Source organism: Taudactylus pleione, unplaced genomic scaffold, assembly GCF_031769625.1.
Source record: "Taudactylus pleione unplaced genomic scaffold, aTauple2 ptg000092l, whole genome shotgun sequence".
Lineage (NCBI taxonomy): Eukaryota > Metazoa > Chordata > Amphibia > Anura > Myobatrachidae > Taudactylus > Taudactylus pleione.
In genome coordinates, this window is record NW_028284494.1 from 13,537,843 (window position 1) to 13,565,766 (window position 27,924).

General features: G+C 46.4%; 1 protein-coding gene across 1 annotated transcript in view; it reads right to left on the reverse strand.

The window, feature by feature from the left end:
* PARP8 (poly(ADP-ribose) polymerase family member 8) overlaps positions 1 to 24,126 on the reverse strand; it is a 245,726-nt gene extending 221,600 nt beyond the window's left edge. Inside the window, exons 1-2 of the mRNA XM_088469494.1 lie at positions 24,006 to 24,126; positions 23,452 to 23,506 (exon numbers count right to left, since the gene is read on the reverse strand). Of these exons, the coding sequence (XP_088325620.1) occupies positions 23,452 to 23,506; positions 24,006 to 24,096 (146 nt within the window). The 5' untranslated portion in view covers positions 24,097 to 24,126. The remainder of the gene's footprint in view (positions 1 to 23,451; positions 23,507 to 24,005) is intronic.
* Between the last annotated feature and the right edge of the window lie 3,798 nt (positions 24,127 to 27,924).

Genomic DNA, 27,924 nt, shown 5'->3' on the forward strand with positions numbered 1-27,924 from the left:
AACCTCTCTTGGGGAAGAGACTAGTCCCCGGGATGCACGTCGTGACGGCTGAGGACTCCCGCTTCCCAATGGAGAGCTCCTGAAATGAACGCTGCCGAGATGGTCGGGAGGAGACCCTCGGACTATGTCCGAATATGTGACATACCTGTCATTGCCACCCAACGAACAGTGTTGCTAAAAAGGAAGCCACTGTCCTGACCCTGTCGGACTGAACCTTTTCAGGTTCACCGGGAAACAAGAGTTATGCCAGAGTAAGTTAATTGACAGGGTGGAATCGACAGACGTCCAACTGCACTGAAAAGGATTCGATCCAGACACTGTCCCTAGCAAAGAAAACCCTGGACGAGATGGCCATAGCCACCCGGACAGGGACCGACTTGCCTCCGGAGAGGGCATCATCGTTTGAACAGTTATCCGACAGAAAAAACTCATTCCATCTGGAGATGAGCCAATTATGGAAAGGCCTGGAATGGAACTGAGCCCATTCCACCATGCATCCCAGAGTGTAAAGACATCTGTCGACTGCGCAGACAACCATGTACTCCTAATGGAAGAGAGGAGATTCCGTCTTACGCCAGAAGAATTCTCAGATTCTGAGAATCCAGCAGGGATCCTAGATGAAGAATACCCAGAGAGGGATGCAGGGAGGACTTTTTCCCCGTTGATTAAACGTCTGCACCCTGAAGAAGCCACAGTCATCCTGACCTGGCCGTAAAGTACCCCGGTGATCCCGCTAAGAGCAGGAGGCCGTCCAGGTACAGGAGCATTGGGATATACTGAACAGAAGAACTGTCAGAAAATCCAAAACGCTGGTAAACCCCTGTGGGGCTGAGGACAGTCCCAACAGGCAGAGCCCGAAAAATTGTAAGTGTTGCTGTGATACAGCAAACCTCAGCCCATGCTGAGGAAAGGTCTCTGTAAGTACCCGTAGGCACGCGTCCTGTATATCCAGTGATACCCTAAAGTCCCCAGGTTCCAAACATCGTATGATGGAGCATAGGGATTTCCTCCTGAGCCCAGGTAGCTTTAGGAACTGGTTCAGGGAATTGAGACAGAGAATAGGCCAAAGAGGACCATTCAGCCACCGCACCAGAAAGAAAACAGAACAACCAGTCCCTCACTGAGATAGTGGGGATGGCCTAATTAGCTCCGCTTACCGCAACAACTGCATAGCTTTCTGGATCTGTAAGGCCCTTGTAAAGAGGGCGTACCCTCCTACCCACGTAGCCGCTGCAACTTGACACTAATACCGGGCGAACTGAGAAAATCGGTATCTCCCAGTTGTAGGCCTGTCCCGTCAGACTGAAAATATATCCGTAGGTTCAGAAGCAGGATCGGCTGGCAGTCCAGGCCTGCTCGGTACTGGATATGTCGGCCCTTGTAGATGCCGACAGTCTTCGAAGAAACAGACCTTTAGGCTGACCCAGAGGACAAAAAAGACTTAACAGACTTAGTCTGAGGCCTTGTAGTGGGCATAGCTGAAAGCGGTAAACTTGTCGTTAGTAATACTGCCAATGTTACTACAATCTTGTCAAGGTCAGGACCAAACAATATCAACCCTAAAGATGGTATCTGCACCTCTGCATTCCCAGAGCGCAGCCATAGGGTATTACGGAGGATACAGTCGCAGCCGGAACTCTGAAAGTTAGGAGACTGGTATCCAATATAGGCATTTCCACCTATGACAACAGCATATATTACGTGAGCGACCAAATACATTTGAACCCCCGACGTGTTGGAGGGGAAAAAACGTTACAAATGCATCAACCCAATATGCAATAGTATTAACCAACCATGCTATAGCCATGGTAGGATGGGTAACAACTCCTGAAAGCAAGTATACTGATTTCAGGCAGAGTTACCACCTACGGATCCGAAGAATCCGACCACGCAGGAATGGGAGGCGTAGTAACGTCTGTAATCAGACGAGTAACACGCCCATCCCCCCCAGGAGGGGCTCGTGATGACCCTCAGGGAATTTGGGACAGGAGGCCAAACACTGTTGTAACACCTCCTATCTGGCAACAGCCAGAGTCCCGCTATGCGATCCACCCGCTAGTCAGCAACAGGTAACCCGAAGGCACGCAATACTGAGGGTGTATGATACAGGTGCAGGTCAACATTCACTCTAACCAGAATGGACCTGCTACCAGCCCTAAAGCAGGGATAATAATACCTGAAATAGGCTTCCCCCCGTGTAAGAGGGAAAGAGCCCCGAACAGTACCCAGTTCACGGCAGAGCCAACTGGGAAGTAACCACAGGGCGTCAACCACGCCAATTAGCGTTTCGTAGAAAACGACATCCACCCAGGGTGGCTGTTGTGGTAATCCCTGCAAGGGGAATGACAGACTATTGTGGCACCAGGGGGAATTCATATACTGCGAAAAACCCCTGCAGGGAGCGGTAGTCTGTGTCACAGGGGAAGAGTGCAAGAAGCTGCGAGATACCCTGAGATGAAAAGGGCAGTATGGTGAAGTAACCCCAAGTGAGGTACAACAATGGGGCCCGCCCGGCGATCCGCAATTGAGAGGATCCCGAGAAAACAAACCGCCCAAGGGGGTCGTGAAAGAGGCCGGCACCAGATGACGCCACATACAGAACCCTTTATGAGTCAAATCCTCCGCACTAACACCTGCAGCACATGACTTGCAGGATAGTAAAAATGGGTGCAGTATAACGCTCTATCTCCTGGTCAGACATATCTGACCAATCTTGGCGGAAATATTAAGCAGCACTATACTGGTCCTGACTGATGCCAAAAATTAGCTGCAGGGACCCATTTTCAGCGTATGCAACACACAGTTCCATCTAAAATATGGCAACGTGCAGCACGCAACAGTATGTGACAAACCACACAAATATTAACAAGTATATAAATGTGAGGTCTCAGAACCACCCTAAGTACAGCTGTATTAGGGCAGATAAAGAAAAGGGATAGATATACACTGACAGGTGAGAGAATAAAGTACAGTCAGCACTAGCATAAGTCACATACAATGCAGATATATACATATATACATAAACATGTCATATAATATACTGCACTATTACACTGCATTCAACTGCCCAGATTCAGTGTCTGGGAAGGCTACAGCGCTGTGTACACTGACCTGATGGTGAGGTACGCAGGGGGACTGGACCAACTGCCATCCTGAGAGATCTCTGCTGCACCACAGAGATAAAATGGCCGCTGGAGACCTCAGAGGAAGCGTGGCCCGCGGAGGAAGCAGCTCAGCGACGCCAGACTATGGATACTGAAAGGCGCGCTGAGCTGAGGGGAGGAGCCGCTGTAACAGGGAAGGCTGCCTCCCCTGGCCGGCTATTAACCCCCGGGACGCCGGCTCCCTGCACCGATCGTTAAGTCCCTGGTGGTCTAGTGGACACACGGGGTATGGGGGGCCCGCCGCCACTGCCGGCGCCTCCGGTCTGTCCCCTGAGACCGGAGGCACAGGACTGCATTTGAAATGCGCGGATCACCGCAAGCGGTGATCCGCGACCTTACCTGCTCCCCGTGGATCCGGCAGCAGTCCTGGGCGCCCGCAGAGTCTGGCTAGTACAGACTCTGGGGTCCCGCTGAGATCCCCAGATCTGTACTGGCGTCTCAGCGCCAGCGGGGTGACGGAGCGGCAGCTTAGACGTCCTATGGACAGTCCGACGCTGCCGCTCTGAAGAGTCCAAAGTCCATGAAAAAACTTTGTCCCTAAAAAAATAAAATAAGCTTAGGGGCTGCTAATCAGCTCCCCCTGCGCTAACGGTGACCCGACTCCGGCCGGGCACCAACTTAAACTGAGGTGCCTCTGGCTTGGGGGTGGGGTTATAGGGAGAGTGGACCCAGTGCATCCTGGGAGCTAAAAGCTTTAACTGCGTGGTGCCCGGATTTGGTTCCCAACCTATACCCCAAGGTCAACCCTGTGGACCCCCTATGGACCCTGAAGTAGAAATGGGTGTTTTCACACGCCTTTAACATTACTTTAGTATCACCTAATTGTAGGAAAATTCTCTTCTACACGCACTAATTATCACATTTTTTTTAGTAACCAGATCGCATTTCCCATAATTGTAATGGGAAATGCTATCTGCTCAGATGTACTAACGTTAAATTGTGAATAAATAACATGAGGAAACCTTCTGATAATAGTGCCACCTGGAGATGGCATTATTAGGGTTTCCCTTTCACCAACTCCTAGGGGTAAATATACTAAAGTCATAGTTTTTAGAAGTGAGTTTGAGAAGTGATGTTGCCCATAGCAACCAATCAGATTCTACTTGACATTTAACTAGCACCTTCTAGAAGATAATAGCTAGAATCTGATTGGTTGCTATGGGCAACATCACTTTTAAAACCCACTTCTAAAAACTCTCACTTTAGTAAATTTACCGCCTACTCTCCTCTGACAGGCAGAGCAGAGTCGGGGGCTGGCCCCTGTGATCAGCCTTGTGTGTCTAAACAGACCACAAGCTGAGTACAGTGCAACAAAAAAACTATTTAAAATAGAAAAAAAAACACTTACCTGCACCCGGGGACCGGTGATTGGTGATCTGGTGAACTCCTACGTGTCTCCGGTCAGCTGATCACCGGGATACAGCTCACCCTGCTCATCTGAAGTGTGCTGTAAACCGGCATCTCCGCTTACAGCACACATCAGATGACCGGGGTCACAGTGGAGCTTACCGGATCACCTACGTAAGTGCAAGCGGAGGGGAAGTACGGGGGGGTTTGGCGGTGGGAGGTAGGGGTAGCCGGCAGCACGTATACGCAGGCTCGCTCTCAGGGTATTTTTTTTTTTTTTTTTTCGAAAATTACCAAGAGAAGTGCTTGGAGAGGATTCTCAGGGACAGAGCTTTCTCATAGGCTTTGTCCCTATGTCGGATATTTAATACTTCCTTGCGATGTATTAAAATATCGCATTACGAATTTGTTCGCCATTGTCATATGCCATTCGCATCTGAGATATGGAATGTGATAAATGTGCCCCTCAGTGTTTAAAGTGCCCCTTTGCCAATGTTGCACTAGAGACCTAAAGGTACACAAGTTAAAACAATTACATTTTAAATATAAATCCTAAACTACTGAGGATGACCAAATTATCTGTTGTATATTCCCTCTAAATGTCCCGATTTTGGCGCAACAGTCCCACTTGACGGACAATTTCCCACCTATGGGCAGCAGTGTAAAGAAATATCTATAATGTACTGGAGCTTCCCCTTGAATTACTTTCACTGCTATGTTATTATTTTATAGACAAGGGACACTTTTTTTGCCAAATCTGCGATAACATTATTGGAAAATGTTTTGCGATTCTACAATATTTTACTGCATAACTTAGTTTTGTAATATTATACCTCAAAGGAGGACTTTAGTCGATTAAAATTTTGCTTTTTATCTTTCTTCGTTGTTTTGTAGGTTATCTTTAAAAGAGCTGATTTAAAAAGCAAAAAACAAAGGGCCTGATTCAGACCCACTCGCGAGCGGCTGTCCGCTCGCAAGTGGGTCGATGGTCTGCACTGCGCATGCGCACGACGGAGGGAGCTCCGTCGTGCGCATGTGCGAGACGCGACGAGCGAAGGACTTTCCTTCGCTCGTAGTGTCTGATCAAAGGGGGCGTGCTGTCGATGTTGATTGACAGCACGCCCCCTTTGGTGGGCATGCCGGGGGCGTGCCTGCCAGACGGAGGCGTTCCCAAGGGAACGCCTACCGTCAGAAGCCAGCCCCACTGACATCACTAGTGATGTCAGTGGGAGTGATTTTGGCTCTGATAGAGCCAAAATCACTCCTGGCCTTGCGGTTGAGAAACTCAACCGCAGGCTTCTGCTCGCACTGGCGATGGTCGCGATGGTCAAGACCATCGCGACCATCATCCTGCACGCTCGTATATGCTGTGGGTGGTGACCATATTTATGGAGGTGGGCCCTGATTCAGAGCGAGCGCTCTGGTCAGAGCGTCCGGCTCTGAATCAGGGCCAAAGCCTCTGGTGTGGCCGTTATCAGTAAAGCTGGGCATACATACAATTATCTGGCTGGTTAGAATGAAAACCTGGTAATGTATGGGAGTAAATGACAGTCGATCATTTGGTTTTAAACACTGAAAACGGACAAAAAAACAATTGTTCAAATGGGTTAAATTCGCGTGTTTTAACCAATTTGTCTGAACGACCATTTTTGTCTGTTTTCCAGTGTTTGTGAGCAAATGGTCGATTGTCATTTGATCCCATACATTACCAGGTTTTCATTTCAACCAGCCAGGTTGAACAGATATCTGACAGATAATTGTATAGTGTATGCCCAGCATAAGATGCTGTGTTTGATTAGTCACAAGCTTAATCATCTTTTCAACCTTCATATACCTGTCCAGATTAGATCACCGATTAATAGCCATACACTTCGGGCCTATAGTTTGCAGGTTATTTTTGAAGAACCTCCATAAAATTAATTTTAAATGCCCTTAAATGCTGTCGCTGTAAATTATACCTTTTTACGTCTTGAGCAAATATTGTGAAAAGTTAATGTTTTCATTATATGTGTATTTTCTTTTACATAACTGAGCTACCTAATAAAGTAATTACTGGTGTTAAAAGATAATTATATCCCAACTTGAATTTTTAGTTTGAGTGATTATAAAATGTAATCCAGCCTGAAATTATCCCTCACGTCTAACTGCCGCTCAATCATCTCCACTACCTCAAAGCATTAGCCTATAGTAGACTATGGGCTACTAACTTGCAAACATTACCGAGAGGGGGGTTCCGTCCCCTCAATGGCCAGTGCAATCAGGATGTTTATTATTAGTATTAAACTTTATTTATAGGGCATCACAAGTGGTCCGTAGCTCCGTACAAAGGGCAAAACAATAAGACAGTACAGGGTAAAACAGTAGAAAAGTAACAAATAGCACCACAAATCTCAACCTTGCTACTGAAGCAAGGGGTTCAATGGAAATATTCAGCGAAGCTGAAACCTGTACCTATTAGCTTGGCCGCAGATAATGGGTCTAGGTTGTCTGAGGAAAGAAACAAAGGAGGATTGGAGCCCAGGGTCACAGAGCCCAAGGAGGAGGTGTAGAATGTAGCTGGTTTGCAAGAGAAGTAGGTAATGAGAACAGGAGGAAGGGTCATGGTGCTTACACTAGTGGCCGCAACCTCCCGCCCCAGCCCAGCACACGCTGCTGTGTGCTGGGGATGGAGGCTGCTGCTGCTGCTGAGTAGCAGCATTCTCTGCTCTATCCCTACCCTGAAGTGCCGCACACTCACGATCTGCTGCTAGAGTCGACAGCTGTATAAAAAGTTTTTCTGTGATTTTTGCAAATTTAATTAAAAAAAAACAACTATGAAATCACATTATTATTATTATCGTTTATTTATATGGCGCCACAAGTGTTCCGCAGCGCCGAACAAAATACATAAATAGATTGATTTACAGTGACTTACAGTACAATACAATACATTACAGGGCATGGATAATATACATTGCTACATTCGCGACCATAACACCCAGATAAGCAACAATGCAAAGCAACCAAGTGTTAGGTGCCCTGGTAGAGAGTAAGAAGTAGATGAAGGTAGAGCAACGAGAAGCACAAGAGGTTAGAGGGCCCTGCTCATAGGAGCTTACATTCTAATCAAATGTACATAAGTATTCACAACTTTTGCCATGAAGTTCAAAATAGAGATTAGCTGCATCTTGTTTCCACTGATCATCCTTGAGATGTTCATACAGCTTAATTGGAGTCCACCTGTGGTAAATTCAGTTGATTGGACATGATTTTTAAAGGCATACACCTGTCTATATAATGTCCCACACTTGACAGTGCATGTCAGAGCACAAACCAAGCATGAAGTCCAAGGAATTGTCTATAGACCTAAGAGACAGGATTGTCTCGAGGCACAAATCTGGGGAAGGCTACAGAAAAGTATCTGCTGCTTTGAAGGTCCCAATGAGCACTGTGGCCTCCATCATCCGTAAATGGGAGAAGTTCAGAACCACCAGGACTCTTCCTAGAGTTGGCTGGGCCGTCTAAACTGAGTGATCGTGGGAGAAAGGCCCTAGTCAGGGAGGTGACCAAGAACCCGATGGTCACTCTGTCAGAGCTACAGCATTCCTCTGTGGAGATAGGAGAACCTTCCAGAAAGACAACTATCTCTGCAGCAATCCATCAATCAGGCCTGTATGGTAGAGTGGCCAGACGGAAGCAACTCCTTAGTAAAAAGCACATGGCAGCCCGCCTGGAGTTTGCCAAAATGCACCTGAAGCACTCTCATACCATGAGAAACAAAATTCTCTGGTCTGATAAGACAAAGATTGAACTCTTTGGCATGAATGCCTGGCTGTATGTTTGGAGGAAACCAGGCACCGCTCATCACCAGGCCAATACCATCCCTACAGTGAAGCATGCTGGTGGCAGCATCATGCTGTGGGGATGTTTTTCAGTGGCAGGAACTGGGAGACTAGAGGGAAAGATGAATGCATCAATGCACAGGGACATCCTGGATGAAAACCTGCTTCAGAGCGCTCTTGACCTCAGACTGGGGCGACGGTTCATCTTTCAGCAGGACAACGACCCTAAGCACACAGCCAAGATATCAAATGAGTGGCTTCAAGACAACTCTGTGAATGTCCTTGAGTTGCCCAGCCAGAGCCCAGACTTGAATCCGATTGAACATATCTGGAGAGATCTGAAAATGGCTGTGCACTGACGCTTCCCATCCAACCTGATGGAGCTCGAGAGGTGCTGCAAAGAGGAATGGGCGAAACTGCCCAAAGATAGGTGTGCCAAGCTTGTGGCATCATATTCAAAAAGACTTGAGGCTGTAATTGCTGCCAAAGGTGCATCAACAAAGTATTGAGCAAAGACTGGGAATACTTATGTACATGTGATTTCTTAGTTGTTTTTTTAATTAAATTTACAAAAATCTCAAAAAAACTTTTTACCTGTTGTCATTGTGAGGTATTGTGTGTAGAATTTTGAGGACAAAAATGAATTTATTCCATTTTGGAATAAGGCTGTAACATAATAAAATGTGGAAAAAGTGAAGCACTGTGAATACTTTCCGGATGCACTCTAACTCTCCTTTCATTTCACAGCCAGCTCTTACTACCACTTCCAAGACTTCTCTTGTGCTGCTCCCCATTTCTCAAACTTCCTGTCTAACCTGGAAAGGCTCTCCCGCAGCCTTCAATCTATCAAGCACTCTCTCAAAACCTGTTAGGAGTAGTGTCAGCGACAGGAAGAACAATTGTCTCAGTACTATCACTAATACTACTACTGCTCATTCTCTGACTCAACTGTCTCTCACTGTGGCAAGTGGAGTCTGATTGATGAGCTGTCAAGCGCGACAGGTACTTCATATACTGATCTGTAGCACTCACAGGTTGCTGTTTATAGTGTTCAGACCTGTTTATTATTGTTCTTGTTCTAATCATGCTCTTGATTAATCCACCAATTTGACTATATTGCCTGTTAATCTCCTGACCTCAGCTTGTATATGATTACTCTGTCTGCCATTGCCCTGCTGCTTATTGATTACTCGTTGCTGCTAGCCCTGATCCTTGCTAGTCTTGCTCCTTAGACGCCTGCCCTAACCATTTGCTTGTTTCGCCTTGTTGTTAGCAGTCTGTTTCAAACCCTATTCTCCATTTCTGTCTACCCGTTGTGCCGTTATTCCTATAGTATGTATTCCATTCTGCTGTATGTTCTACTGCTAACTTCTCTCATAGATAGATCTTTGTTGACTGCCCTGTTTATACTCCCTGCATTAAGTCCTGGGGGCGACAGAATGCCGGTGAGCAGATCTTATTCCATGGCAGAGGTTCCCAAATTGGGTTACCATTTGCAGGGGTGCCATCAATGCTGGTCCAGTACAAATTAAATTATTTATGGTCAATGTGATGGGCAAAATCAGTTCTGGTGGCTGCCAATCAGAATATATGTGGACAAACAGAAGCGCAACCTGTCCATCACCACATAACTGGACCAAAGGATAACGGGGAAGCACAATTTACTTATTTAATAATTTTTGCTGAATGTCTCAATAAAAAATGTTTTGCCTCAGGGCACTGTGAAGAAAGTGCTGATACTCTAGGGAGCTGTGATTCCAGAAAGTTTGGGAACCACTTATGGGAAAAGAGGCTGCTAGAGCTGAGACGTGGAGGCTCGGGTCATAGGTTTACAAAAATACTGGAAGAAGTCATCAGTATGACCTCTTCACTGCAGCCTACCCTCTACTACCACCATGTTCTACCTGCCATGTACACTAATGCTCCAGATTTCCATATGGCGTTATAGTAACCTATGGAAATCTGGAGCATTAGCATTCTGGAGCATTAAAATGACCTGGAGAGGGTTCCTCACGATAGGTGGGATGTATTAAAGGTGAAAATGGGGTTTTACCGCATTCACCAAATGTACTAAGCACCGGAATGCATCGGGTTTTACCGCATTCACCAAATGTATTAAGCACCGGAATCGGATCGGATCCCTCCCATCACTCCCCACGGCCGAGACCAGAGGTACTTCTGGGTGTTAAATCCGGAAGTCCCTCTGTCCGGGGCCATCTTATCAGGAGAGCTGTCCTTTGCGATATTCTTGGCACATACTGCGCTAATGACAACCCCAAAGCACTGTCCAGCAAACACAGCTCTGGGGGTTAGGTTTCCAACCCACAAATAAAGTAGGGCTGTATTTTTTCTGTTGGGCAGCCTCCAAACCCGCATATAAAGCATACCTATGTTGCAGTTCAAGGGGTCGGGCCCTTTTCCTACTACTAATGCAGGGCAATATTGCAGCTCTGTGGTTTAGGCCCCCCTCCCCATACATAACGCAGTTTTGTATTGCAGTTCTACCACCTAAACGACAGGGCTGTGTTGCAGTTCTGTGGGTCGGGCCCTCTTCCCCACCCGTGATGCTGGACTGTTTTGCACTTCTAGGGTACAGATTCCCTCATAGGTTTCCAAATGTTCTTCCTATAGGCTCCATAAATGTAAAGTTCTAGGTAAAATACCTGCTCCACTTTACCACGTACAGGATGTTTCACTCGCTATTGGCTCCCAACGTTTTTACCTTTTAAAGTAATTGACGTTCCAGAGGCGAGGCTGCAGCGCAGTTCAAATTTCAGATAGGGGAACCACACCAACTGCCACTCTCACTGGCATCCTTACTGGCAGTTGGTGTGGTTCCCCTATTTGAATTTTTAACTGCGCTGCTGACTAGGGTGGTGAACCGCTGGCCTTCACTTCGCGCATGCGTGAACAGCAGGCCTGGATGCTAATGGCGAACATTTTCAACACTTGCTATGACTTCCTCATGTTGCTCATAGACCAAGGTATGTCTGTGTAACATTTCACTAAATGATGTCAATTACTTTAAAAGTTATAAGAAAAAATTGGGGGCCAACAGCGAGTGAAACACTCTCTGCAGTATACCTACTTATTACACAAAATGTACGCCGACATTTTCCTCATACCTCGGTGTTGGTACTGTAAATGTTCGTACTCTCTACACACTCATATAAACACAAAAGTAAAAAAAAAAAGCATGATTCAACACAAGAGGGAAGAATGGGCGGGATTTCAGCAGCTGCACTGGCCGGACTGAGGGCCTTATTCAGCAAGGGACGCAGTTGCTTATACGCAGCAATCGGCCGATTGTCGCGTTCTGCACATGTGTATACATCACAGTGCGCGTGTGCAAACTAGGGACTGTGATTGCAGAGGCTACGCAGAGTGATTGTCAGGACGTGCCGTTTGTGGGTAGTGATGGGGGGATGATCAGGTGAACGCAGGCCTGCCGGTGAGTTGGGACGGTGTTGCAGAGGCGTGCATAAATTATCCACAGCGATACCGTACGCAGCCTGAGACAGATGTGTCCACATACATCTAGCCTCCAATGCGAATTAAACAGCCCTTCTAGTCCCGCCATGCCGTGGCATGTCTCGGTAGCGCAGAGTGTCTTTTTGTGCAAGCTTTTCACTTAAAATGCGTCTTATTCGCTAAGCGATGTGAATATGATGCACAAGCAGCTTCTGCTGTTTAAAATGATATGCGGCGTGCCTATATTCTGTGGGCGACTGCGGCTGTATCTGCATGCGAAATGCTACGTTACAGTGTCAGCGGCACTACTTAGGACACACGGCACTCACGCGTTATGAGTAACGCGACTTGTAGTGCACGGAGGATAGATGTATGCGGACACATCTGTAAATACAGGACATTCAAGAAGCATAGATGGAAGCTTAACAAGAAATGAAGCATAATGCTGCACATATGGTATAGGGGCTGATTCTTAATTAGGGGCAAAGTATGATACAGACACAGGTGGGAGAGGTGGGAGTGGACAAGATGGCAGGAAAAATGGACCTGCTCTTCAGAGCTTACAATCAAGTGGCAAGGGGAAAGGTTGAGTCTCTAGTCTAGGGCAGTGATTTTCAACCTTTTTCAACTCGAGGAGCACTACGCAAGATTTAAAAAAGGCACACCATCCGGTGATGAGGCGTGTGTGACCTATGAAAATACATACACAGGAACAAAACACACTACACTGGCCTCCACAGGAGCAAAACACACTACACTGGCCTCCACAGGAACAAAACACACTACACTGGCCTCCACAGGAACAAAACACACTACACTGGCCTCCACAGGAGCAAAACACACTACACTGGCCTCCACAGGAACAAAACACACTACACTGGCCTCCACAAGAACAAAACACACTACACTGGCCTCCACAGGAGCAAAACACACTACACTGGCCTCCACAGGAGCAAAACACACTACACTGGCCTCCACAGGAACAAAACACACTACACTGGTCTCCACAGAAATAAAACACACTACATTGGCCCCAGAGAAATAAAACACACATACATTGGCCTCCACAGGAATAAAACACATATACATTGGCCTCCACAGGAATAAAACACATATACATTGGCCTCCACAGGAATAAAACGCACATACATTGGCCCCCACAGGAATAAAACGCACATACATTGGCCCCCACAGGAATAAAACGCACATACATTGGCCTCCACAGGAATAAAACACACATACATTGGCTTACACAGGAATAAAATACATATACATTGGCCTCCACAGGAATAAAACACATATACATTGGCCTCCACAGGAATAAAACACATATACATTGGCCTCCACAGGAATAAAACACACTACACTGGCCTCCACAGGAGCAAAACACACTACACTGGCCTCCACAGGAACAAAACACACTACACTGGCCTCCACAGGAGCAAAACACACTACACTTGCCTCCACAGGAGCAAAACACACTACACTGGCCTTCACAGGAATAAAACACATATACATTGGCCTCCACAGGAATAAAACACATATACATTGGCCTCCACAGGAATAAAACACACATACATTGGCCTCCACAGGAATAAAACACACATACATTGGACCCAACAGGAATAAAACACATATACATTGGCCTCCACAGGAATAAAACACATATACATTGGCCTTCACAGGAATAAAACACATATACATTGGTCTTCACAGGAATAAAACACATATACAATGGCCTCCACAGGAATAAAACGCACATACATTGACCCCCACAGGAATAAAACGCACATACATTCACCCCCACAGGAATAAAACACATATACATTGGCCTTCACAGGAATAAAACACATATACATTGGCCTTCACAGGAATAAAACACATATACATTGGCCTCCACAGGAATAAAACACATATACATTGGCCCCCACAGGAATAAAACGCACATACATTGGCCTCCACAGGAATAAAACACACATACATTGGTACCCACAGGATTAAAACGCACATACATTGACCCCCACAGGAATAAAACGCACATACATTGACCCCCACAGGAATAAAACGCACATACATTGACCCCCACAGGAATAAAACGCACATACTTTGGCCTCCACAGAAAAAAAATAACATTGACTGGCCCCTACAGAAAAAATAAAAACCATATTGCTTCCCACAAAAAATAAAACCATTGGTTGGCTCCCTATGAAAAAAACCCCACATAGCTCTCACCAAAAAACACATTATACTGGCTACCACATAAAAAATAAATTAACATTTTTCTACCCCTACCTGTCCCTCATTGTCTGGGGGTGCACACAGTGTAGAGCTGTCAGCAGCGTGCGGGCGGGCGGGCGGGCAGGCTGATGCATGTGTACCGCTGAGTGTACGCAGAGACTGCGGTTGCATATGGGATCACTCCCAATTGAGCTGGCAGTGGAAAGTCATGGGCGTTCTTGGGCAGTTACTAGGAGGTGGCCTGAAGTCTCATGGGCGTGTTCTGGGAATGTCACGGCGTGTCAGTGAACGCAGCTACATTCTCAATCACAGATCCACCATCACAGAGGCCTTGTTTAGATGATTTTCAGAAGGAGCCATGACAAACAATGGTGGTCCAATGGTGGAGTGTTTACAACTTCCAGAGGAGCTGCACTGTCAAGACCATTGAAATTGAGCGTATCACAGTTTGCACAGTCTGTCGTGCGATTCCGCAGAAATTTGCAGCCGTGCATATATTATGGTGCATACACACGGTCAGATCTGTCAGATGGACGATTGAACGATTTTTACCAACGGTTTGAACAATTTTGCAAACGATTTGAACGATTTCAGACAGTATTAAAATTAATTAAATCGTCCAAATCTGACTGCAAACACATCAGATGTCAGATATCGTTATCTTCTTTCAGATATGAACAATTGAACGATTTTTAAAATCGTTATCGTTCAGATCTGACACCAAATCTGACCGTGTGTATGCACCATTAGCGTCCACCTCTAAATAAAACCTTGCATTAGTGTCCACCTCTGTCTCTCTCTCAGGGGGAAATGTAACAAACCTTGGAGAGAGATTAAGTGGAGAGAGATAAAGTACCAACCAATCAGCTCCTACCTGTCATTTTTCAAACACAGCCTGTAAAATGGCTGTTAAAAGCTGATTGGCTGGTACTTTCTCTCTCTCTAAGCTTTGATAAATCTCCCCCTACAGTATATTTAGTTGTGCGTATTATACTTTAATACATTATTTTAGATTTTTTTATGTTATATAGGGGCATATTTATTACAATCCTCATCTCAGATGCGGATGGGCTTTGATAATATCGCCCAAATTCGCAAGGATGTATCAAATATAGCATGAAGGGACAGAGGGACTGATTCAGACCCGCTCGCGAGCGCTGAGCGCTCGCAAGCGGGTCGATGTTGGCCCAGTGCACACGCGCACGACCACAAGGGTCTCGTCGCAAGTTCGATGGTCGCGATGGTCTTGACCATCGCGACCATCATCTTGGCCGCTCGCACTAGCTGTGGGTGGTCACCCACAGCTATGCAAGCGGCCAGGAGGCCGCTCTAAAAATAAAAAAGGCGGGCACTGATTCAGAGCGAGCGCTCTGAAAGAGCGTCCGGCTCTGAATCAGGCCCAGAGCTCATGAGAAAGCTCTGTCCCTGTGAATTATGCATTTCTCAGGGCATTTTTCACAAAAATCCCCTGAGAGTGTGACAGTACATGCACTGCCTGCTTCCAGATCCCCCCTGCGACTGCCGATGCCCCGCCCCATGTGATGTATAACTGTATCCAATGCAGAGAGCACAGTAGTGGTCTGTTGTGGTAATGACAACAAAAATAAACAACTCGGCCTGATGATATAACATAGAGACTGAAAGAGTCAGAAGAAAGCCAGAAAGATGAAGCAATGTATTGTGTTCACTCTATGACCGGCACCGGGTAGGTCGCCGGACCTAGAGAAAGGGCACATCTGCGATCGCCGAAGCGTGCGCACCCGAAAAGGGGCGCGACCGAGGAAAAGGGCCGTGTCTTTAAGACACGACCAATTTTTGTTACTCTTGGGGGCGTGCCCGGCACTTATGGACATAGCGGGCTGCCCCCAAACGCTGCTGTGTGTGTGAATAGATGGGCGCATCGGCAGTGACCGCTACACCGCAGTTTTCCCCACCCATGGGACACTGCGACCTGCGGGTGAAGACGGCACCCGCAGGCTATTTTAGCGTTACGCCGCACCGGTGGGCAGGGTGCTTTTTGCCCTTTAGAAATAGGGCAGGGCGCAGCGCCCCGCTAAAACAGCCTAGCCGGAACACTAAATGTATTCAATAAAAGTTGCAGGAGTGTCCGCATGGGTCAATAAATTAATGGTGAAAAACCTTTATTATACTATTTAAGAGGTTATGTAGTATATTCATTTATATAACTGCAGCCTACATTTTCATCCCCAGTTTTAACCAAAAACAAAAACTTCCAAATGCTAACATCATACAGACTGTAGAGGCCTAGGGGGTATATTTACTAAAGTGCGGGTTTACAAACTGGAGATGTTGCCCATAGCAACCAGATTCTAGCTATCATTTTCTAGATGGTACTAGATAAAGGATAAGTAGAATCTGATTTGTTGCTATGGGCAAAATCTCCACTTTTGTAAACCCGCACTGTAGTAAATATACCCCCTATACAGTGTAGGTGGGAGTAGTCTGTATTCATTGACATGCCGTCTCTTATCTATAAATAATGAGACTGAGTCGCTTACTGTGTTTTAGCTACTGCAAAGCCTATTACTGGGTACTTTTTGCAAAGACCAACTATATTAATATTTAAAACACACGTTAATAATTAATTTATTCCATACAACATGCTTATTCAGCATAATATCTAAATGTGCGCTTACATTAATTCCCTGAACAAGTTTTTTCTTCCTTTTAACACACTCACAGAAGAAAATAGCTGCAAAGTCCCCTAATCCCTACGTGGTAAACGTACGGTCTCTTCTGCATAGAAAGAGCCCAGGGATGTTGCTACAAATGTAATCTTCCGTAAAAGAATGACAATAAACGCAAATCAAAATGAGCTGGTTCCCTTTTGTAAATTATTGCCAGTTACAATATAAGTGTAAATTGAGACCATCATCTGCCGTGCTCCGAAATTACAAAAGGCAAACACATATATTACCCATTTTAGCTTCAGGCTTATTTAGTAATTACCCTGTAATGTTCTGCATCTTGAAGAAAAAAAATCCAAACAAAAAGAAAAAAAAAAATAATTACAGTAAAACACACACAAGGTATGGTTGGCACAGTGGATAGTATTTCTGTCTCACAGCGCTGATTGGGGCCTTGGGTTTGATTTCCACCAGGACCCTAGTTTATGTGGAGTTTATATGTTCTCCCCCATTGTTACAGGTTTCCTTTAGGTGTTCTGGTTGCTCCCACGGCCCAAATAAGTGCTGATAGGTTAATTGGCTTATGATAAAGTGGACCCCATGTGTGTGCGGGATGTACTAAGGTTGTGGTGACCATTCCGCCAGTCACCGCAACCTTACTAATCGCATATGTACTAACATATGGGATTATTATCGCAAAGGACAGCTCTTGAGATAAGAGCTGCCCTTTGTGAAGCAGCCGAAGCCTGGTGACGGGGTCTCCGAGGGACCCCGCCCCCTCCGAGCCCCGGGAGCTTCCTGCTGGTCACATGTGCAGGAAGCTCCAGGCTCCTCCTCCTTGCACCCGGAAGAAGATTAGGAGGAGGAGGAGACAGAGGACCCAGGAGGAGCATGGGCTGGCGACCATGGTCAGCAGGTGAGTGGGGGCCAGTGCTGGGCGACGGCGGGGCGGCGGCGAAGGGTAAACGATTGGCGTTACCCACCGCACCGAAAAAAGGGTGGGCGGGGCTTAGTACATATGGAAATGCGGTAAAAACCCCCAAAATTGGGTTTTTACCGCATTTTTCCTTTAGTACATCCCGCTCTATGTGTGGTAGTGAATTTAGGGGTGAATGCACAATTGACTGTATGCATGTTTGCATCTGTTAGCACTGTGCATGCTCAGAAATGGGTGCGCGGATGTAAATATAATGTAGGCACAAGCATTTACTGATGATAATGAGTTAGAGCACAACTAGCTGCATCAGCCCCTTAAGGTGGGTACACACTGACAGATATAGTGGGCGATCAATTTATCTGCCAATATCTAGGGTGCCCCTCGGACTGTTTGTATTAGCGATATGTCTTTGAACCTCGTTGTTCACAGACTTATCACGTTTTCTGTGCTGCAGATATATCTGTCCATTGGCAAGGGTGTACAGACGAAAAGCCGATCGCCCGTACACCTGCAGCGGAAGCAGCGGGGAGGGGCCCAGTGGGTCCCGGGGCTGCCTGGAAGATGATGGTCGTTCAGTGTATATGAACGACCATCATCTGCAGATATATCTTTGCAGTGTGTACCCAGCTTAGGCTGTAAGCTCCAACGTGACAGAGACCGATGTGCATGATTGATGAATCTCTGGAAAAAGCTGAGTACTGTGTGGCGCTAAGAATAAGGTACAATACTGTAACCTCCGCTGCTGGCAGAAGTGTTTGTAACCTAGGTAAGCTCAATGGCTGCTGTTGCACGGGTACTTTCCATGGAGGTGATTTTTTTTTTATTTTCCAGCCAAAAGAACACAGACGTCTGTATAATCCAGTGGTTCCCAAACTTTTTTGAATCACGGCGCCCTAGAGTATCAGCATTGGTTTCACGGCGCCCCTAAGCCAAAATTTTGTTATCGAGAAATTCAGAAAAAATGTTGTGAAGTAGTAAAGTGAAGTAAATGGTGCTGACCTGTCATCCTTAGGGTCAGTTATGTGGTAAGGGACAGGTTTGCGCTTCTGTTTGGTCACATATTTACATTCCATTGACCATAAATAATTTGATTTGCTGCTGGACCACCATCCTCAGGTACCCCTGCAAGTGTCCCGAGGCACCCAGGGTGCCACGGTGCACAGTTTAGGAACCACTGGTATAATCGCATGATATATTCAATAGGAAACATTATTTCCCTGTCAGTGGGAAATAGTTTCTCCCTGAATGTAATGCGCCACTCTGCAAGCTCCTCACAGTTTTCAGATTGTAATGATAAAAGGCGTTTGGATGGACACCTGTCCAAGGTCAGTAATTGTCGGGTGTTATTTCTGAATTGTCTACAGTCCTAGCCAGCACCTGAGCCTGACTTAGGACCTCATTCAGAGCCGCTCACAAAATGCGAGCGCTCGCTCTGAATGAGGGTGGCCGCTTCTCTGTAAAGAGCCGGCCTCTTGGCCGCTCGCTAAGCTGTGGGTGACCACCCACAGCTTTAGCGAGTGGCCAGGTTGATGGTCGCGATGCTCAAGACCATCGCAACCATCGGGGCTTGCGACGAGACCCTTGTGAGCTTTTGGTTCTAATAGAGCCGGAAGCTCACCACTGACATCACGAGTGATGTCAGTGGGGCGAGCCGCCCCCAAACGACATTCGTTCCTTCAGGAACACCTACGTTTGGCCAACCACCCCCCACCCCGCCTACAAAACGGTGCAAGCTGTCGATCACTATCGACAGCCGCCCCTTTTGTAGTGAGCCCCATGAGCGAGATAATTTTTCTCTCGCTCCGGGGCTTGCGCACGCGCAGTGCGCCCGCTGCGTGTGTGCAGGGCCTCAACATCGACCCGCTTGCGAGCGGGTCTGAATGAGACCCTTAGTGCGTTTTCCCAGCAATGCAGGAAGACTGATACATTGGAAAATGAATATGCCCGTGCTCGGTTTTAGCCTTAATCTAGATGGCACCAGCTGCGTGGTGATATTAATGCCATCATACTTGCCCACTCTCCCGGAATGGCCGGGAGGCTCCGGAAAATCAGGTGGCGCTCCCCGCCGCCTGGAAAGAGGGCAAGACCCCCGCACCATCTCTAGCCGCCCGGACCACCGCACCAGCCGCTTGCAATCTCCCACAGACGCACATACAGTGTACAAGTGGGCAGGCCGATGACGTGATTTGCGGCGAATCACGTTATCGTAGGCCCGCCCCCTCTATACAATGCCTGTGATATCTGCATTGTATAGTGGAGACGGAGTCATGATGACGCCAAACACCCCCCCCCCTGCACATCCCACCTCTAGGCCGACCTGGGTGCGGCAGAAAAGTTGGCAAGCATGGTGCCATGTATGTAAACAAAACAGAAACAAATTGCTAAGTAACAATAGCATGGGGATTTTGTTCATAAATTTAAAAAAAACATCGGCTTCGTCGATAATTTCCTAGCTTGGTTATGGTGACGGGTGGGCCAGGTTGGAAGTTGGGGTGTCCTTTTTGATCAGCTGTTTGGGGGCGTCAGGGTGCCCACAGATATGTGTCTGAATTATAGGGGATTGTGGTGCTCTGTTCTCTCTCCCCATTCCCAATCACAGACCCCACACTCACATCCTCCACATCCAGCCCCCAATTCCCATCATTGTGTTTTTTTGCTAAGGACAGGCCTGGAGTGTGATATATAATGAATGCGGTTATAGAAATAAAAGTCACATGATGCCAGTCATCCTCTACCTGCACTCGGCGTTCTCTCTTCCTGCTGTTCGCAGACCACAGTCTTGGCCTGTGACATCATGCATCATTCATATTGGCTACACAGAGCCAGCTCCTGATTGGTAAAACCCTTCATTCCAGGAGTGCATCCTGCTCAGCAATCCTGACATCTATCAACATAAAGATATTTTCACTATGTGCTAACATCATGCCATCCATCTGCTCAGGCACAGTCACATCAGGTCACTTCTGCTGCATTCTGCGAATGATGAAGTACAGTATATCTCCTGGCATGGGTGGTTCATCGATATTCTAAAATATATTTTTTTTTTACTGCAGATGATGGCAATGGTTTGATAAGCAGGCATCGAAACTGCATCAATAAAAAAAATGATCAATGTGGGCCCTTCGGTTGTTTATCAGTAGTAGAACAGCATCCAACTGCTGGCCACCTCCAATACTGCGATTCCATTGCTGATGTCAGTCCTAAAACTGCAGCATACTGTATATAGACCCAAAATATTCACTGTGCAGATAATGTTTCTATCGAAACTTAATGAAGGATAACTATTGAGCATGGCAGAATTATATGCAGGTCGTTAAAATGACCACGCACACAGGCCAATGGTAAAGGTCAATGCACACAGCACATCTCAGCTGAGGGTTTGGCATTGTGTAAGCTGGAAAAGTTTTGATGGTCATCTTTAATTTTATACATTTACTGCACTACTTGTATTTATTACAATGGATGGTGGAGTAATATAGTGGTTTACTGTGATCTGTATATTGCAATTTACACACAAATGAGCAGAAAGACCCATTTAGTATTAGAGTATGCTGTACGTGTGACATACTTCTGGTGGCAATTGGTAAGTGTATTGGCTTAAAAATAATAACCGGCGAGTTACAGGCACTACCACGATTTTGACGTTTTAGCTGTTACATTGAAAGGGGCAATAATATAATTCAAAAGTTAAAACCAACCTAGGAATCGCGCAGTGCCTGCAACTTGCAGGCTATAACATTTGGGCCTATATATAGTATATATTTACAGATTGCCCATGAAGAGTCCTGCTGTAGGCATAACTTGTAGATATAAACTTGCTGCCAAGTTTTGTAAGCCAGTATTTTGCATAATTGTCTAGACGGGATGCAGTCAGGAAGCCGACGGTCGAAATGCCAACCGCCGGCATCCCGACTGTCTAATCTCGGCAAGGTACTAATAACAGAAGTCGAAATCCCAACGCTTGTCATTAGACCTACGCCGGGAGCCTGGCGCCCGGCATACCGAACGAAGGTTAGCCGGACGCCGACAGCTGCGGGGGGAGGGTTAGGTTTTAGGTCTCCCGGGGGGACTTAGGGTTAGGCAGTCTCCCGGGAGGATTAGGTTTAGGCTAGGGGAAGGGGGATAAGGGTTAAGCACCCCCAGGGGGAGGTTAGGGCTAGGCACCCCCCCCCCCAGGAGACTTAGGGTTAGGCTGTGGGGAAAGGTGGGTTAGGTTTATTCACTTGGGGGGGCGGTTAGGGTTAGGCACCCCTAAAGGAGGGTTAGGGTAGGGAGTTAACGATCTCTTCACCCCTGCCGGGCTGCTGCGGTCGAGATTAGAGCCATGCGGCCAGCGGTATTACATACTGATTCCATCTAGACTAGGGGTGGGCAATAAGCAGCCCCGCAGCTGTTGTAGAACCAAACATCCCCAGCTGGAGGGCTGCTTACTGCCCACCTCTCTAGACCATTTTTTAGCAGCTATAAATGTGTCAAAGTAAGAAGACAGCTACATGAAATTGTGATCCTGTTGCCCCTGGACAATTACTCCCACTGCTAAGCATACCAATTTTTTTTCATGGCCTACCAGTGAATCCGCTTGCCACGTTAGTGTAGAAACTATACACCTCTAGTGTGAATTCAAACCAACACAGTGTCACCACGTGACACGGCCACTAGCCAGATGGCAAGCACGGCTGTTGACCAATAATTGCTATTTTATTCTGCACTCCCAGAAATGGGGGTATCAAAAGCAACACGTTCACCTGTAAAAACATAACAGCCTCCGTTTCAATGTCAAATAATCACAGTCACAAATGTAGAAACAGAGGACAACTATAGGCCCATTGATGATGTATCTCAAAAAGGCCCGATAACTATCATTACTTACTGCTGCAGATCGCGGCTATAAAGAATTAAATTTTAGGGCAATTTATCAAAGTGCTCATGCCAAGACAGCGCCCATAAGCAGCTATACCAACGAATGTTAAAAGCTGCATTTTCGCCACTGATAACAGCGGGTTCTGTGCCAAAACCGTTCCTGCGCATGATGTACATACGCACTAAAAGAGCCATGGGGAGCACTCCAGTAGCTGTTTCCATTGTAAAAGTGCACTAACACCTTCAAAGAATATCACATTCCTATACATTATATGGGGAAGGTGGGGAGTTTTTCTCTGCCATCAGCGCAGAAGATGTCTGCAAAATCTCCTGCGTTAAAGAAATTATAAATGGGAAAGAAACGTAAACTCTGCGATTATCATGCGGAACCTGCGGCTTCCCCGTGATTAATGTGGCTGAAACGCTTTAGAAATGGGTCCCCCTAGAATCTAGCACATTAATAAATGCATTTTCTTGGAGCACCGTGCCTCTAAAATGTTTACTAAAATCTACCAGACCTTACAAGCACTAAATTCCTGAGCGTTGAGGAAATATTTACATAACGCATTTTTCTAATTGAATGATCTGTTTGTTCAGACGAATGCAAATGTATGTATCCGCTTTTAGGATAAATCGTTCACAGTGCATATACGCCCCAATACCTTACAGGATAACTTCTAAAACACCATGAAACTATTACCCTGGGGAGCAGAAATACCGACACTTTGATCCATTCCATTAAAAAGCCCCGCTGTACTGTATTCCACTCCGAAATGCAGAATAAATGTGTCCCTGTCGCTTCTCTGCTTTACATTTTACTCGTTATAATACTTAACATGTCTGTTCGGGCTTTCACGAAGCAACCTGAGAGGAGGTGCTGCCATGGCAACGCAGGCCAATGCATAACATGGGCTACTGTACAGCATTCAGTCAATGAAATAGAATAAGAATAAAGATATTTATACCTTTTGGAGCCACCTAGGAAGGTAAAGGTAAAAGTTGAGTCCGAATATCTGAAGTCTAAAGGGAAAACAAAAAATAAAACATAAGATGGAGTGAAGTATCCCCAGTTGCCATCCCCCACCCCTCTCAGTGATGAGGTAAGCCGCCTATGGACACCCTACATGCAGGAAACCCCCCTTTCAACAAGTGCACTGTAGCTCTAGCAACAAGAGGGATTTCAGCTGTCAATGGACGCAAGCTATAGTCATGTGCACTCATTATATATATATATATATATATATATATATATATATATGTGTGTGTGTGGCCTTAACCATGCAATGGATAATAGCAATTGCCACCATGATGCCATCTGAAATTAAGAAGGGTAGGGATGGGGGTAATTATAATTTGCTCATATGAATCCTGCTACCAGCATGGTCAACAGTGGATGGTGCTGGCTACCAGTGGGTGAAGCCCCCATTTACCCCCAGCATAGGTGTCCAGGTGATTGGATGGGATGGGGGTGGAAGTGATAACATGTCTCCTATATGAGATACAGTGAGTGGCCACTCACCTGAGAACAGGCAGTCCTTCTCCGCCTTGCACTTTTGAATGACAATGTCTATATCCTTCTGAATCCTCTCTTGCCTTGAACACATCCCCATGAAATAAATCCCTGGGAAAGCAGCTTTATTTTCCCCCCACAGTTCGGTATCTTAATGAAACATTGGGGAAATAAAAGGCTTCTTCTCCAAGAGGTTTCAGTTGCTGGAGGTGGAGGAGGTCGGCGCTGCTTCTGCTCTTGCTGCTGCTGCTGCTGCTGATCTGATGTGGCTGCTGCTACTGCGTTTTGTTGCAATTGCAATTTCCTCTGCTGACAATAGACTGAGTTGGTGAGAGCCACCCCCGCAGACACAGGCTTGTCAGTACTGTAGCAAGTGCAATAGAGAGAGGGAGTGAATAATAACAATAATCAGCAGCTCCCAGTGAGAGAGAGAGAGAAGAGAGAGGAGAAGGAGGAGGGGAGAGAGAGCTGCAGTTACTGGATGCACAGCCGCAGACACTGGAGCTCCCCACTACACTCACACACACAGAGCCATAAACACATTAGCACTGGGAAGCACAGATAGAGTCACACCCACAATGTGGGACAGGCAGAGAGATTATTAGACATGTAAGAGGGGACGTGGAGGCTGCACACACTGACTCATGTGCCCACTAGCAGCCTTTGCACGACCACATACTTTCACTGTCTGACATGCAGAAAATCCACGTCACCCTGCATGGGAAGCCTACCCCCAGGTAAGAGAGGGGTGAGTGTATTGCAGTATACTAATGTATCATGGTGTACAGTGATCCTTTCCCAGGATCCCTCAGTTGCCATGGTGATTGGTGAAAGCCAGGAAGAAATTGATGGAATTTTCTATTTTTTGCATGACCCAGGCTGACCCATGGCAATGGTTACAGCGTTTGGTTAAGTGATATGTATCAGTCCACACTCCTACCATATTAGAAGTTGATGTGTTACAGTTTACAGTAAAAAAAAAAAAAAAAAACAGAGTGATGGTAAATGGTTAATAATGTGGGAAGTAGAATTACAGTTAACAATAAAGGGTAATCTTAGCTGGGTATTTAAATTTTTAATAACTATATAGGGACTGTTGTTGAGTCGCACACAGGGCTGAATGGGGGCGCATTTAGCAGAGGTGTAACTAGGGTTATTGGTGCCCAGGGCAAATTGAAAAACAGCTAGGCCAGGTCCATGGACAGAGATATCTAAGAATATTACAAGTGCAGGCCCGACGGGTGTAGTAGGTATAACCCGGCCGCCCAACAAGAGTGAAGAACCCGATCGTCTTAAAGGTAAGTATAAACTAACCTAATTTAACCCCCTAACCCTCATTTAGGGTGCCTAACCCTAACCCCCCCCCCTGTGCCTAACCCTAATCCCCCCTCTAAGTGCCTAAACCTAACCTTCCCCTAGCCTAAACCTAACCCTCCCAGGGGTGGTGCCGAACCCTAAGTTCCCCCCGGGAGCCCTAAACCTAACCCTCCCCCCCACCCTCCCGCAGCTGTCTGCGCCCGGCGCCCAGCTTACCTTCGTTCAGTATGCCGGGCGTCGGTCTTCCGGCATCTGGTTAATGACAGGCATCGAGTTTTCGACACCTGTCATTAGTACCACGCCGGGATTAGAAAGTCTGGAAGGCGGCAGTCGGCATTTAGATCGTCGGCTTCCAAACTACATCCCCAGGCCCGACATCTTCCTCAACATGGCTGTATCAGAGAGAAAGAGATGAATTAAGACCCCATGGGGCCCTAGGCAAGATACCAATCTGGAGCCCCCCTCTTCCTTTAGCCAGACCATAACGCTGCCACCACCAGCTTGTGTTCCTCCAGCAATGGTTGCAGGGTGCTTGTTCTCCGATGTTTCTCGCCTGACACGCCAACGTCCATCCGTTCGATGAAGCAGAAAACTTGACTCATCAGACAACCCTTCGCCAATCAGTGGAGGTCCAATTCCGATACAGGCGTGAAAATTAAAGCCTTTTCCGCCGATGCTTGGGAGCCCCATATGCAGCACGATTCGCTGGACTGTCGTTTTAGACACCCGTCTGGTGGCCTCCAGGTTCATTTTGGCGGTGAGCTGCTTCACTGTAGCGTGTCGGTCAGCCCACACGCACCTTTGTAGCTGACTTTCACCTCTCACATCAATGGCACGTGGTGCTCCGCAGTTTCCACGTTGGTTATTCGCAATAATGCCTTTTGTCCACTCACGATACACCTTTACCACAGAAGCACGCGAACAGGTCACAAACTGCGCTGTTTCTACTTCAGGGTCCATAGGGTATCCACAGGATACCTTGGGGTATAGGTGATGACGTCAGGCATCGGGCACCATAGAGTTAAGCTTTCAGCCTCCCAGGATGCACTAGGGTCTCCCTCCTATACCCTATATATACCCTATACCAACTTTTGGGAAGTGTAGAGTGGGACTGAAGAGGGGAGGTGGCCTTGTAGTAGGGGGCATGGCCTTATGGGAAATATCATACTCACAAGCCACGCCCCCTGTTTTTGTCATGCTGGGGGCATATCCAGCTGCTGGGCATGTCCCCAGTAACTCTCTCCAGTGAATAGACGCTAGAGCAGTAGGCTACAGTGGGCCTCCCAACATACCTCCCAACTGCAGGACACTGCTGCCCGAGGGTGGGATGGCAAATCAGTTCCTGGGACAATTGGGAAGTATGCTATATGCTTATATAAAATATACTGTATGTCACCAGGGTGAAGGGAGAACCCCTTTGTCTGAGCAGTGAAATCCTTACTCTGATTATTTACATTGTTTCTTGGGGTCCAGTTTTGAATCCTCCATAGTTATATATACAGTACAAGTATTTGCAATATGGTTTTATCAGGAAATTGCGCAAGCCATAGATTTATAACATTTGCATGTTGTATTAATAAGCTTAAAATGCACCATTCAAAGAAACTATTTTAGCCATGTAAAACCTCAATGGATTATAGGTAACAGGAGCATTACTTAAAATTGTAGGCTGCAAAAACACAGGGCCTGATTCAGACTTGGGAATAGAGGGGCCTATTCATCAACACTAAAATAACGTTTTTAAGGACATTTTCCTTAATTACCGATATTTTAGTATTCATGAACACATTTAGTACAGGAGATATCACTGATATCTCCTTGCTAAGTCTCCCTGCGTTAATTTCCACACTCCCCATACATTTGTATGGGGATACGGAAATTACGCTATTCATCAAATTCCGAAAATTATGTATTTTCAGAATTTGATGGTGTTACCATACGCCACTGTGAGGTGGCGTATAGTAGGTAACACTTACCTGCTTTCAGCTGGGCATGTCCCCCGGCGTCTTCCTCCATCGCTCTGGTCTCTCCAGAGCGATCTAGAAATAGATAGTTATGGGGAGGAGGAATGATGAATTCCTCTGGTAATTAGGTAGAACTCCATGCGAGTTCTAAACCTAATAACCCCCAGAGAAAGTTTAGGTATGATGAATAGGCCCCAGAGTGAGATATCTCTCTCAAATGATCATCTTGGTGAAACCATGCTGCACTGCAGGTGGGGCAGATTTAAAATGTGCAGAGAGATTTAGATTTGGGAGGAGTGTTTCCAAACTGACATCTAAATTGTAGAGTAATAATAAAGCTGTGCAGTATTTGTGGGCTACATGCAAAAGCAGCCAGTATTTACCCCACATGTAAAACAATGTACAGTATGAATTTACACCCCTTGCTCACTCTATTCCCAAGTCTGAATCAGGCCCACAGATAGATACAGAGAATGGAGAGAATAGAGTTACTGTAGCCCTTTGAAATAATTAATCCTTTAGCTATCTAGGGTCAGAAGCATACGGTATGGATAGACGGGAAGGCACTTAATGGTCTCAGGGTGCACAATAGAAAGACTCTGATACCGGTTTTCTAAAAGCAATTCTTTCCATCCCTCTGTTGGGGT